This window comes from Oncorhynchus keta, unplaced genomic scaffold (genome assembly GCF_023373465.1).
Source record: "Oncorhynchus keta strain PuntledgeMale-10-30-2019 unplaced genomic scaffold, Oket_V2 Un_contig_5049_pilon_pilon, whole genome shotgun sequence".
Lineage (NCBI taxonomy): Eukaryota > Metazoa > Chordata > Actinopteri > Salmoniformes > Salmonidae > Oncorhynchus > Oncorhynchus keta.
This window is the reverse complement of record NW_026288094.1, coordinates 28,569-42,774: the sequence shown is the minus strand read 5'-3', so window position 1 is coordinate 42,774 and position 14,206 is coordinate 28,569. Positions and strand designations below refer to the sequence as shown.

At 43.7% G+C, this 14,206-nt stretch overlaps 1 protein-coding gene across 3 annotated transcripts in view; it reads right to left on the bottom strand.

Moving 5' to 3' along the window:
- The window catches only part of LOC118382938 (titin), a 28,334-nt gene extending 19,089 nt beyond the window's left edge, over positions 1 to 9,245 (bottom strand). For 2 of the 3 annotated variants that reach the window (XR_008119701.1, XM_052509863.1), the window contains exons 1-4: positions 9,098 to 9,245; positions 7,221 to 7,299; positions 6,787 to 6,922; positions 3,536 to 3,753 (exon numbers count right to left, since the gene is read on the bottom strand). Coding sequence is in view for 2 of the 3 variants with exons in the window: in XM_052509863.1 (XP_052365823.1) it covers positions 3,536 to 3,753; positions 6,787 to 6,891 (323 nt within the window). In the remaining variant the exon portion in view is untranslated. The remainder of the gene's footprint in view (positions 1 to 3,535; positions 3,754 to 6,786; positions 6,923 to 7,220; positions 7,300 to 9,097) is intronic. The other variant, XM_052509864.1, reaches the window with a different exon arrangement.
- Between the last annotated feature and the right edge of the window lie 4,961 nt (positions 9,246 to 14,206).

Sequence of the window (14,206 nt, the reverse complement as noted above, 5' to 3'; positions counted from 1 at the left end):
TATAGACATGGGGTTATATTGACTCATATAGACATGGGGTTATATTGACTCATATAGACATGGGGTTATATTGACTCATATAGACATGGGGTTATATTGACTCATATAAACATTGGATTATATTGACTCATATAGACATGGGGTTATATTGACTCATATAGACATGGGATTATATTGACTCATATAGACATGGGGTCATATTGACTCATATAGACATGGGGTTATATTGACTCATATAGACATGGGGTTATATTGACTCATATAGACATGGGGTCATATTGACTCATATAGACATGGGGTCATATTGACTCATATAGACATGGGGTCATATTGACTCATATAGACATTGGATTATATTGACTCATATAGACATGGGATTATATTGACTCATATAGACATGGGGTTATATTGACTCATATAGACATGGGGTTATATTGACTCATATAGACATTGGATTCTATTGACTCATATAGACATTGGATTCTATTGACTCATATAGACATTGGGTCATATTGACTCATATAGACATGGGGTCATATTGACTCATATAGACATGGGGTCATATTGACTCATATAGACATGGGGTTATATTGACTCATATAGACATGGGGTTATATTGACTCATATAGACATGGGGTTATATTGACTCATATAGACATGGGGTTATATTGACTCATATAGACATGGGGTTATATTGACTCATATAGACATGGGGTTATATTGACTCATATAGACATGGGGTTATATTGACTCATATAGACATGGGGTTATATTGACTCATATAGACATGGGGTTATATTGACTCATATAGACATGGGGTTATATTGACTCATATAGACATGGGGTTATATTGACTCATATAGACATGGGGTTATATTGACTCATATAAACATTGGATTATATTGACTCATATAGACATGGGGTTATATTGACTCATATAGACATGGGATTATATTGACTCATATAGACATGGGATTATATTGACTCATATAGACATGGGATTATATTGACTCATATAGACATGGGGTCATATTGACTCATATAGACATGGGGTTATATTGACTCATATAGACATGGGGTTATATTGACTCATATAGACATGGGGTTATATTGACTCATATAGACATGGGGTTATATTGACTCATATAGACATTGGGTTATATTGACTCATATAGACATTGACATATTGACTCATATAGACATTTATATTGACTCATATAGACATGGGATTATATTGACTCATATAGACATGGGGTTATATTGACTCATATAGACATGGGATTATATTGACTCATATAGACATTGGATTATATTGACTCATATAGACATTGGATTATATTGACTCATATAGACATGGGATTATATTGACTCATATAGACATGGGGTTATATTGACTCATATAGACATGGGGTTATATTGACTCATATAGACATGGGGTTATATTGACTCATATAGACATGGGGTTATATTGACTCATATAGACATGGGGTTATATTGACTCATATAGACATGGGGTTATATTGACTCATATAGACATTGGATTATATTGACTCATATAGACATGGGATTATATTGACTCATATAGACATGGGGTTATATTGACTCATATAGACATGGGATTATATTGACTCATATAGACATTGGATTATATTGACTCATATAGACATTGGATTATATTGACTCATATAGACATGGGGTTATATTGACTCATATAGACATGGGGTTATATTGACTCATATAGACATGGGGTTATATTGACTCATATAGACATGGGGTTATATTGACTCATATAGACATGGGGTTATATTGACTCATATAGACATGGGGTTATATTGACTCATATAGACATGGGGTTATATTGACTCATATAGACATGGGGTTATATTGACTCATTTTGAAATGGGATTATATTGACTCATATAGACATGGGGTTATATTGACTCATATAGACATGGGGTTATATTGACTCATATAGACATGGGGTTATATTGACTCATATAGACATGGGGTTATATTGACTCATATAGACATGGGGTTATATTGACTCATACAGACATGGGGTTATATTGACTCATACAGACATGGGGTTATATTGACTCATATAGACATGGGGTTATATTGACTCATACAGACATGGGGTTATATTGACTCATATAGACATTGGGTTATATTGACTCATATAGACATGGGGTTATATTGACTCATACAGACATGGGGTTATATTGACTCATATAGACATGGGGTTATATTGACTCATATAGACATTGGATTATATTGACTCATATAGACATGGGGTTATATTGACTCATATAGACATGGGGTTATATTGACTCATATAGACATGGGGTTATATTGACTCATATAGACATGGGGTTATATTGACTCATATAGACATGGGGTTATATTGACTCATATAGACATGGGGTTATATTGACTCATATAGACATGGGGTTATATTGACTCATATAGACATGGGGTTATATTGACTCATATAGACATGGGGTTATATTTACTCATATAGTCATGGGGTTATATTGACTCATATAGACATGGGGTTATATTGACTCATATAGACATGGGGTTATATTGACTCATACAGACATGGGGTTATATTGACTCATACAGACATGGGGTTATATTGACTCATACAGACATGGGGTTATATTGACTCATATAGACATTGGGTTATATTGACTCATATAGACATGGGGTTATATTGACTCATATAGACATGGGGTTATATTGACTCATATAGACATGGGGTTATATTGACTCATATAGACATGGGGTTATATTGACTCATATAGACATGGGGTTATATTGACTCATATAGACATGGGGTTATATTGACTCATATAGACATGGGGTTATATTGACTCATATAGACATGGGGTTATATTGACTCATATAGACATGGGGTCATATTGACTCATATAGACATGGGGTTATATTGACTCATATAGACATGGGGTTATATTGACTCATATAGACATGGGGTTATATTGACTCATATAGACATGGGGTCATATTGACTCATATAGACATGGGGTCATATTGACTCATATAGACATGGGATTATATTGACTCATATAGACATGGGATTATATTGACTCAAAGGCATGGGGTTATATTGACTCATATAGACATGGGGTCATATTGACTCATATAGACATGGGATTATATTGACTCAAAGGCATGGGGTTATATTGACTCATATAGACATGGGGTCATATTGACTCATATAGGCATGGGGTTATATTGACTCAAAGGCATGGGGTTATATTGACTCAAAGGCATGGGGTTATATTGACTCAAAGGCATGGGGTTATATTGACTCATATAGACATGGGGTCATATTGACTCATATAGGCATGGGGTTATATTGACTCAAAGGCATGGGGTTATATTGACTCAAAGGCATGGGGTTATATTGACTCCAGTTCCATCCAAAGCATTTCCCCTCAGGGACAGGAAGTGTTGCATGGCGAGGAGCGGCCTTGATCGAAACATGTCAATGAAAGAAGTGAGGAAGTACCTGGGGTCAGGATGAATCTTAGTAACAGGGGGCAGTCTGAGCTCGGGGACGGTGTGTCTCTTCGGGAAGCCCCGTGACCTTTTCACCTTTGAGGCGTGACTCAGGGTGCTTCTCATACTGGGCATGCTCCGTAGGCTCAGCGTCTCTTCCTGTTCTTCCTCATCCAGGGCTCCTCTTCTCGTTGCACCAGGCAGCGGGGCCAGATCTCTAGTCACATCCTGAACCAAATGAAAACACAGAGGGGGGTTGTGTTCATATGATGCTCTGTCTGAAACCCCTATCTGACCTTTCCAGATCTACAGGAAGGGCGTAGAGGGTTGTAGACAGGGGGGTTCATATGATGCTCTGTCTGAAACCCCTATCTGACCTTTCCAGATCTACAGGAAGGGCGTAGAGGGTCGTAGACAGGGGGGTCATATGATGCTCTGTCTGAAACCCCTATCTGACCTTTCCAGATCTACAGGAAGGGCGTAGAGGGTCGTAGACAGGGGGGGGGGGGTCATATGATGCTCTGTCTGAAACCCCTATCTGACCTTTCCAGATCTACAGGAAGGGCGTAGAGGGTCGTAGACAGGGGGGGAGTTGTGTTCATATGATGCTCTGTCTGAAACCCCTATCTGACCTTTCCAGATCTACAGGAAGGGCGTAGAGCACATATGTCAGAGTCAAGGCCCGCGGGCCACATCCGGCCCGCGAGAAGGTTTTTTACGGCCCCTGGGATGATCTTGATTTATTATTAGAACCGGCCCGCAGACCGCAGCAAGCCGGCAGCCCGCAGATCTTTTACACGCACCAATACTACATTTCCCACAATGCAACGGTGACGCACCGAGCAGTAGGCTGCTTCATTTCAATATTTATTGGCACAGCAGTTGTCAGCATCACAGTAAAATTAACTTTCAGATACCCATCAAAAATGGCAAAACGGAAGGTGGACACTGAGAACCGGGGTTTCAAACAAGGTGGGAGTCGGAGTATTTGTTCACGGAGGTAGCTGGAAAACCTGTGTGTCTTCTGTGTGGAGAAAGTGTGGCGGTACTGAAAGAGTATAATCTGAGACGACATTATGAAACGAAACACGCGGACAAAAACAAGAATATGGACATGGAACAAAGGCTACAAAAGGCAGAGGAATTAAAACGAGGCCTCAAATCTCGACAGGCTCTGTTCAAAAAAGCCAAATCACAAGGCCAGGCTGCTGTCAAGGCCAGTTTTATTTTGGCAGAAGAGATCGCTAAATCAGCCCGGCCATTTACGGAGGGGGATTTCATCAAAAACTGCATGATTAAAGTTTGTGACGAAGTTTGCCCAGAAAAAGGCAACTCTTTTTTAAATGTGAGTCTGAGCAGAAACACCATTGCCGAGAGAGTAGACCAGTTGTCCATCAATCTAAAAGAGCAGCTTGTGAAAAAGGGAAAAGATTTCATTGCATATTCCTTGGCTGTGGATGAGAGCACCGACATTTCTGACATTGCCCAGTTGTCAATTTTCATCCGCGGAGTGGACTCCAGCCTAAGCGTGACAGAGGAGTTTTTGGCTTTACGTCCTATGCATGGCACAACTACGGGGCATGATTTGTATGAAGAGGTGTCAAGATGTGTAAATGAGATGGAGCTGCCTTGGGAAAAACTCGTGGGTTTGACAACCGACGGAGCACCTGCGATGTGTGGACACAGGAGCGGACTGGTGGCGAAGATACGGGAAAAGATGCAAGAGGAAAACGCGACAGGTGAGCTGACAGCTTATCATTGTATCATACACCAGGAAGCGTTGTGCGGTAAAGCCTTGAAAATGGAGCATGTAATGAGCATCATCACGCGCACAGTTAACTTTATCAGAGCCAAAGGTTTGAATCACCGCCAGTTCAAGGCATTTCTGACGGAGTTAGAAACGGAGCATGGTGATTTGCCTTATCACACAGAGGTGCGATGGCTAAGCCAGGGAAAGGTGCTTCAAAGATGTTTCGAGCTTCGTGAGGAGATTTGTCTGTTCTTGGACAGCAAAGGGAAAGAAATTTTTCAATGAACATTCGAACAGTCCGGCCCTCGGCTTGTAGCTAAATTTTTTATTTGGCCCTCCGTCCATTTGACTTTGACACCCCTGGCGTAGAGGGTCGAAGACAGGGGGGTTCATATGATGCTCTGTCTGAAACCCCTATCTGACCTTTCCAGATCTACAGGAAGGGCGTAGAGTCGTAGACAGGGGGGTCATATGATGCTCTGTCTGAAACCCCTATCTGACCTTTCCAGATCTACAGGAAGGGCGTAGAGGGTCGTAGACAGGGGGTTCATATGATGCTCTGTCTGAAACCCCTATCTGACCTTTCCAGATCTACAGGAAGGGCGTAGAGGGTCGTAGACAGGGGGGGGGGGGTTGTGTTCATATGATGCTCTGTCTGAAACCCCTATCTGACCTTTCCAGATCTACAGGAGGGCGTAGAGGGTCGTAGACAGGGGGTTCATATGATGCTCTGTCTGAAACCCCTATCTGACCTTTCCAGATCTACAGGAAGGGCGTAGAGGGTCGTAGACAGGGGGTTCATATGATGCTCTGTCTGAAACCCCTATCTGACCTTTCCAGATCTACAGGAAGGGCGTAGAGGGTCGTGACAGGGGGAGTTGTGTTCATATGATGCTCTGTCTGAAACCCCTATCTGACCTTTCCAGATCTACAGGAAGGGCGTAGAGGGTCGTAGACAGGGGGGTTCATATGATGCTCTGTCTGAAACCCCCTATCTGACCTTTCCAGATCTACAGGAAGGGCGTAGAGGGTCGTAGACAGGGGGTTCATATGATGCTCTGTCTGAAACCCTTATCTGACCTTTCCAGATCTACAGGAAGGGCGTAGAGGTCGTAGACAGGGGGTTCATATGATGCTCTGTCTGAAACCCCTATCTGACCTTTCCAGATCTACAGGAAGGGCGTAGAGGGTCGTAGACAGGGGGGGTTCATATGATGCTCTGTCTGAAACCCTTATCTGACCTTTCCAGATCTACAGGAAGGGCGTAGAGGGTCATAGACAGGGGGTTCATATGATGCTCTGTCTGAAACCCCTATCTGACCTTTCCAGATCTACAGGAAGGGCGTAGAGGGTCGAAGACAGGGGGGTCAATTTGGGATCTAACAAATCAACCAATGTGCATTGATCATTTCAAGACGCCTGTGCTTTCCCTAAACCCTTTTCCAGAGTGGTAGAAGAGAGGATAGTATCTGTATGAAGATTACTTAGTAGCTGCTGTTCCTGTACTCTACCTTACGGTGCTGCAGGTAGGCTGGCTCTGAGTAGTATGAGAGGACAGGGGAAACGGTCTCTCTGTGGGGTGACTGGGTTCTCTTCATGATCCTGGGGAGGTGCATCTTATTAAGGAAGTGCTGCTGATCAGAGGGCCTGTCCATAAGACACATGGATGTTTCGTCAGAATGGACGAGGAAACAGGGTTATATAGATCGTTGGTACCTATGAAGCTATACGTTGTACAACTTATAGCGATAAAACAATGTCAATAAACAACGATGTTTATCCAATCCTGATATTGTGTAGTATGTGTTCAACATTGTTTATCCACAATGTTTATCCAATCCTGATATTGGACAATTTCTTTAGAGACATAAAAACTCATAACTTCAACAACAAAAAAATTTTTTTTTTCTTTTTTGCATCAATATATTGTAAACCCACCACTCACCAGCCTCTTGTTCCTTCAATGAAGTGTGTCTTTGTCAGCTCAGGATGCCGCTGTTGTCCTCATATCTACTGTAGAAGAGCTGTGAGACAGAAAATAGCTTTTAAAAACCTTTAAATTACGTTTCCAAAATGAGAATGAATCTAAACATTCCTATTCATTAGAATGAGAATGAATCAAAACATTCCTATTCATTAGAATGAGAATGAATCAAAACATTCCTATTCATTAGAATGAGAATGAATCTAAACATTCCTATTCATTAGAATGAGAATGAATCTAAACATTCCTATTCATTAGAATGAGAATGAATCTAAACATTCCTATTCATTAGAATGAGAATGAATCTAAACATTCCTATTCATTAGAATGAGAATGAATCTAAACATTCCTATTAATTAGAATGAGAATGAATCTAAACATTCCTATTCATTAGAATGAGAATGAATCTAAACATTCCTATTCATTAGAATGAGAATGAATCTAAACATTCCTATTCATTAGAATGAGAATGAATCTAAACATTCCTATTCATTAGAATGAGAATGAATCTAAACATTCCTATTCATTAGAATGAGAATGAATCTAAACATTCCTATTCATTAGAATGAGAATGAATCTAAACATTCCTATTCATTAGAATGAGAATGAATCTAAACATTCCTATTCATTAGAATGAGAATGAATCTAAACATTCCTATTAATTAGAATGAGAATGAATCTAAACATTCCTATTCATTAGAATGAGAATGAATCTAAACATTCCTATTCATTAGAATGAGAATGAATCTAAACATTCCTATTCATTAGAATGAGAATGAATCTAAACATTCCTATTCATTAGAATGAGAATGAATCTAAACATTCCTATTCATTAGAATGAGAATGAATCTAAACATTCCTATTAATTAGAATGAGAATGAATCTAAACATTCCTATTCATTAGAATGAGAATGAATCTAAACATTCCTATTCATTAGAATGAGAATGAATCTAAACATTCCTATTCATTAGAATGAGAATTAATCTAAACATTCCTATTCATTAGAATGAGAATGAATCTAAACATTCATATTCATTAGAATGAGAATGAATCTAAACATTCTTATTCATTAGAATGAGAATGAATCTAAACATTCATATTCATTAGAATGAGAATGAATCTAAACATTCATATTCATTAGAATGAGAATGAATCTAAACATTCATATTCATTAGAATGAATCTAAACATTCCTATTCATTAGAATGAATCTAAACATTCCTATTCATTAGAATGAATCTAAACATTCCTATTCATTAGAATGAGAATTTTTTGTTGTTGTGGTAATTATTCATTGTTTGAGCCAGCAGCACCGGTAAGATTCTATTAGTGCGGGAAGCCGTTTATTTATTTATTATTCATATTTGCATATAAATAGCATTTTGCTGCTTTAATTCCAGCTCTGGGCGGAGGAAAACCATGTTTAATGATTGCTTGGATGGTAATCTGACAAACTGATTCAAGAGAAGTCTTTTAAAATTAACCCGCTTAGTGTTTTTAAGGTAAAATTGTTGATTAATTTTAAAATTTGCCATGAAATAACCGGTTGTATCGGGTCCACTCCAGTCTCTCTGCCAAAACACAAAAAGTCTAAAATACTCAAGTCATTTCAAGTGGTCCTTAACCCTCACATGAACTCGGGAATACTGCCTACAACCTCATGGTAATGATGAGTATTCGGACAAAATCAGATTGCTTTATCACACGCCAGACCTTTCTTGAGTAGAAGAACAAACTAAAACGTGTTTAGTGTTTCTGCAGAATAAAGCTGTAGCGTACATCTTACCTTAAAAGACACAGAGTTACGTTATTGTGTAAAGTTCAGTAGTGAGTCGTACCTGAGTGCTGGTCATGTCAGCCGTTGAGCAGGGTGGCTAGTGGGAGGTAGAGTGTTGAGGAGGCTCCTGAGTGCCTGCCTCTGCCCCCTCCTACCTCTTGCAGAGGGACACCGGGAACTAACACGGAGGGGATAGGTCAGCTCTAAAGTCCCAGTTAAGCCAGCCCACTGCTGCTGATGGGTTCTTCTATGGGGACGGACAAATAAAACTTCCGGAACCTTATTTTCTTTCTAAGAGTGTAGCTGTCTATGACATCATAAGCTTCTTGGAACCTGTTTTATTTCTTCCTAAGAGTGTAGCTGTCTATGACATCATAAGCTTCTTAGAACCTGTTTTTTTTTCTAAGAGTGTAGCTGTCTATGACATCATAAGCTTCTTAGAACCTGTTTTATTTCTTCCTAAGAGTGTAGCTGTCTATGACATCATAAGCTTCTTAGAACCTGTTTTTTTCTTTCTAAGAGTGTAGCTGTCTATGTCATCATAAGCTTCTTAGAACCTGTTTTTTTCTTCCTAAGAGTGTAGCTGTCTATGACATCATAAGCTAGCCATATCAGGGCTATGGGCTGGCCGTACTCCTTCAATAAGACCCCACACAAAACAGGGACTACTCAGTCTGAAGGACCAGGGACTACTCAGTCTAAAGGACCAGGGACTACTCAGTCTAAAGGACCAGGGACTACTCAGTCTAAAGGACCAGGGACTACTCAGTCTAAAGGACCAGGGACTACTCAGTCTAAAGGACCAGGGACTACTCAGTCTAAAGGACCAGGGACTACTCAGTCTGAAGGACCAGGGACTACTCAGTCTGAAGGACCAGGGACTACTCAGTCTGAAGGACCAGGGACTACTCAGTCTGAAGGACCAGGGACTACTCAGTCTGAAGGACCAGGGACTACTCAGTCTGAAGGACCAGGGACTACCCAGTCTGAAGGACCAGGGACTACCCAGTCTGAAGGAACAGGGACTACCCAGTCTAAAGGACCAGGGACTACTCAGTCTGAAGGACCAGGGACTACTCAGTCTGAAGGACCGGGGACTACTCAGTCTGAAGGACCGGGGACTACTCAGTCTGAAGGACCGGGGACTACTCAGTCTGAAGGACCAGGGACTACTCAGTCTGAAGGACCAGGGACTACTCAGTCTAAAGGACCAGGGACTACTCAGTCTAAAGGACCAGGGACTACTCAGTCTAAAGGAACAGGGACTACTCAGTCTAAAGGAACAGGGACTACTCAGTCTGAAGGACCAGGGACTACTCAGTCTGAAGGACCAGGGACTACTCAGTCTGAAGGACCAGGGACTACTCAGTCTGAAGGACCAGGGACTACTCAGTCTGAAGGACCAGGGACTACTCAGTCTGAAGGACCAGGGACTACTCAGTCTGAAGGACCAGGGACTACTCAGTCTGAAGGACCAGGGACTACTCAGTCTGAAGGACCAGGGACTACTCAGTCTGAAGGACCAGGGACTACTCAGTCTGAAGGACCAGGGACTACTCAGTCTGAAGGACCAGGGACTACTCAGTCTGAAGGACCAGGGACTACTCAGTCTGAAGGACCAGGGACTACTCAGTCTGAAGGACCAGGGACTACTCAGTCTGAAGGACCAGGGACTACTCAGTCTGAAGGACCAGGGACTACTCAGTCTGAAGGACCAGGGACTACTCAGTCTAAAGGACCAGGGACTACTCAGTCTAAAGGACCAGGGACTACTCAGTCTAAAGGACCAGGGACTACTCAGTCTAAAGGACCAGGGACTACTCAGTCTAAAGGACCAGGGACTACTCAGTCTAAAGGACCAGGGACTACTCAGTCTAAAGGACCAGGGACTACTCAGTCTAAAGGACCAGGGACTACTCAGTCTGAAGGACCAGGGACTACTCAGTCTGAAGGACCAGGGACTACTCAGTCTGAAGGACCAGGGACTACTCAGTCTGAAGGACCAGGGACTACTCAGTCTGAAGGAACAGGGACTACCCAGTCTGAAGGAACAGGGACTACCCAGTCTAAAGGACCAGGGACTACTCAGTCTGAAGGACCGGGGACTACTCAGTCTGAAGGACCGGGGACTACTCAGTCTGAAGGACCGGGACTACTCAGTCTGAAGGACCAGGGACTACTCAGTCTGAAGGAACAGGGACTACCCAGTCTGAAGGACCAGGGACTACTCAGTCTGAAGGACCAGGGACTACTCAGTCTGAAGAACCAGGGACTACTCAGTCTGAAGGAACAGGGACTACTCAGTCTGAAGGACCAGGGACTACTCAGTCTGAAGGACCAGGGACTACTCAGTCTGAAGGACCAGGGACTACCCAGTCTGAAGGACCAGGGACTACTCAGTCTAAAGGACCAGGGACTACTCAGTCTAAAGGACCAGGGACTACTCAGTCTGAAGGAACAGGGACTACCCAGTCTGAAGGACCAGGGACTACCCAGTCTGAAGGACCAGGGACTACCCAGTCTGAAGGAACAGGGACTACCCAGTCTGAAGGAACAGGGACTACTCAGTCTGAAGGAACAGGGACTACTCAGTCTGAAGGAACAGGGACTACTCAGTCTGAAGGACCAGGGACAGTTGATTGCATCAGAATAGATTTAGGCTACCGTCATCTAGATTTATAGGATTTTACCTTGAGGTTTGAAATGATGTGTTTTTTCCCTCCAGGTATACAATTATCACTGATTAACAGAACAGAACATTACCTTAGACTATGAACTTGTTTCCTCTGACTGGTTTCCACAGCCAACCTGAGTTGAGCCCTGTGTTTATGACATCTGTGTTTGAGAGATCTGTGAGTTGAGCCCTGTGTTTATGACATCTGTGTTTGAGAGATCTGTGAGTTGAGCCCTGTGTTTATGACATCTGTGTTTGAGAGATCTGTGAGTTGAGCCCTGTGTTTGAGAGATATGTGTTTGAGAGATCTATGAGTTTACCCCTGGGGGTGAGAGAATTGTGAGTTGAGCCCTGTGTTTGAGGAGACCTGTGAGTTGAGCCTTGTGTTTGTGAGAGCTGATTTTGAGAGATCTGTGTTTGAGATGAGATCTGTAAGTTGAGCCCTGTGTTTGAGAGATATGTAACTTGAGCCCTGTGTTTGAGAGATATGTGTGTTGAGCCCTGTGTTTGAGAGATATGTGTGTTGAGCCCTGTGTTTGAGAGATATGTAAGTTGAGCCCTGTGTTTGAGAGATATGTAAGTTGAGCCCTTGTGTTTGAGAGATATGTATGTTGAGCCCTGTGTTTGAGAGATATGTAAGTTGAGCCCTGTGTTTGAGAGATATGTGTTGAGCCCTGTTTGTGATTAGATATTAAAAGCTCTAGCTGCGTCGTGGACCCCCACCTGATTCAACTCGTCAACTAATCGCCAAGCCCTTGAATAGGTGAATCAGGTGAGCTAGTTGAGAGCTACAACAACAATGTGAAACGTCTGGGGGACCCCGAAGGGAGGGTTGAGAAACACGGCTTTAGAGGCGGCTCAGTGGACTGTAAACATTCCTATCAGCAAAAACACAGAGGAGATAACAGAGAGGACCAGCCTGGATACTTTCTACATTGTCCAGGCTGGTCCTCTCGGTTACTTCCTCTTCTACTAGAAAGGAGGTAACAGAGAGGACCGGAGAGGAGAGTTCCCCAACAGGCCACACCAGAGGGACTAAGCCCCACCTACAGTGTTCTCCCAGAGTAGAGCTCTCCTATTAGGCCACACCAGAGGGACTAAGCCCCGCCTACAGTGTTCTCCCAGAGTAGAGCTCTCCTATTAGGCCACACCAGAGGGACTAAGCCCCGCCTACAGTGTTCTCATAGAGGAGAGCTCTCCTATCAGGCCACACCAGAGGGACTAAGCCCCACCTACAGTGTTCTCCAAGAGTAGAGCTCTCCTATTAGGCCACACCAGAGGGACTAAGCCCCGCCTACAGTGTTCTCCAAGAGTAGAGCTCTCCTATCAGGCCACACCAGAGGGACTAAGCCCCGCCTACAGTGTTCTCCCAGAGTAGAGCTCTCCTATCAGGCCACACCAGAGGGACTAAGCCCCGCCTACAGTGTTCTCCCAGAGTAGAGCTCTCCTAACAGGCCACACCAGAGGGACTAAGCCCCGCCTACAGTGTTCTCCCAGAGTAGAGCTCTCCTATCAGGCCACACCAGAGGGACTAAGCCCCGCCTACAGTGTTCTCCCAGAGTAGAGCTCTCCTAACAGGCCACACCAGAGGGACTAAGCCCCGCCTACAGTGTTCTGCCAGAGTAGAGCTCTCCTATCAGGCCACACCAGAGGGACTAAGCCCCGCCTACAGTGTTCTCCCAGAGTAGAGCTCTCCTATCAGGCCACACCAGAGGGACTAAGCCCCGCCGACAGTGTTCTCCCAGAGTAGAGCTCTCCTATCAGGCCACACCAGAGGGACTAAGCCCCGCCTACAGTGTTCTCCCAGAGTAGAGCTCTCCTATCAGGCCACACCAGAGGGACTAAGCCCCGCCGACAGTGTTCTCCCAGAGTAGAGCTCTCCTATCAGGCCACACCAGAGGGACTAAGCCCCGCCTACAGTGTTCTCCCAGAGTAGAGCTCTCCTATTAGGCCACACCAGAGGGACTAAGCCCCGCCTACAGTGTTCTCCCAGAGTAGAGCTCTCCTAACAGGCCACACCAGAGGGACTAAGCCCCGCCTACAGTGTTCTCCCAGAGTAGAGCTCTCCTATCAGGCCACACCAGAGGGACTAAGCCCCGCCTACAGTGTTCTCCCAGAGTAGAGCTCTCCTATCAGGCCACACCAGAGGGACTAAGCCCCGCCTACAGTGTTCTCCCAGAGTAGAGCTCTCCTATCAGGCCACACCAGAGGGACTAAGCCCCGCCGACAGTGTTCTCCCAGAGTAGAGCTCTCCTATCAGGCCACACCAGAGGGACTAAGCCCCGCCTACAGTGTTCTCCCAGAGTAGAGCTCTCCTAACAGGCCACACCAGAGGGACTAAGCCCCGCCTACAGTGTTCTCCCAGAGTAGAGCTCTCCTATCAGGCCACACCAGAGGGACTAAGCCCCGCCTACAGTGTTCTCCCAGAGTAGAGCTCTCCTAACAGGCCACACCAGAGGGACTAAGCCCCGCCTACAGTGTTCTCCCAGAGTAGAG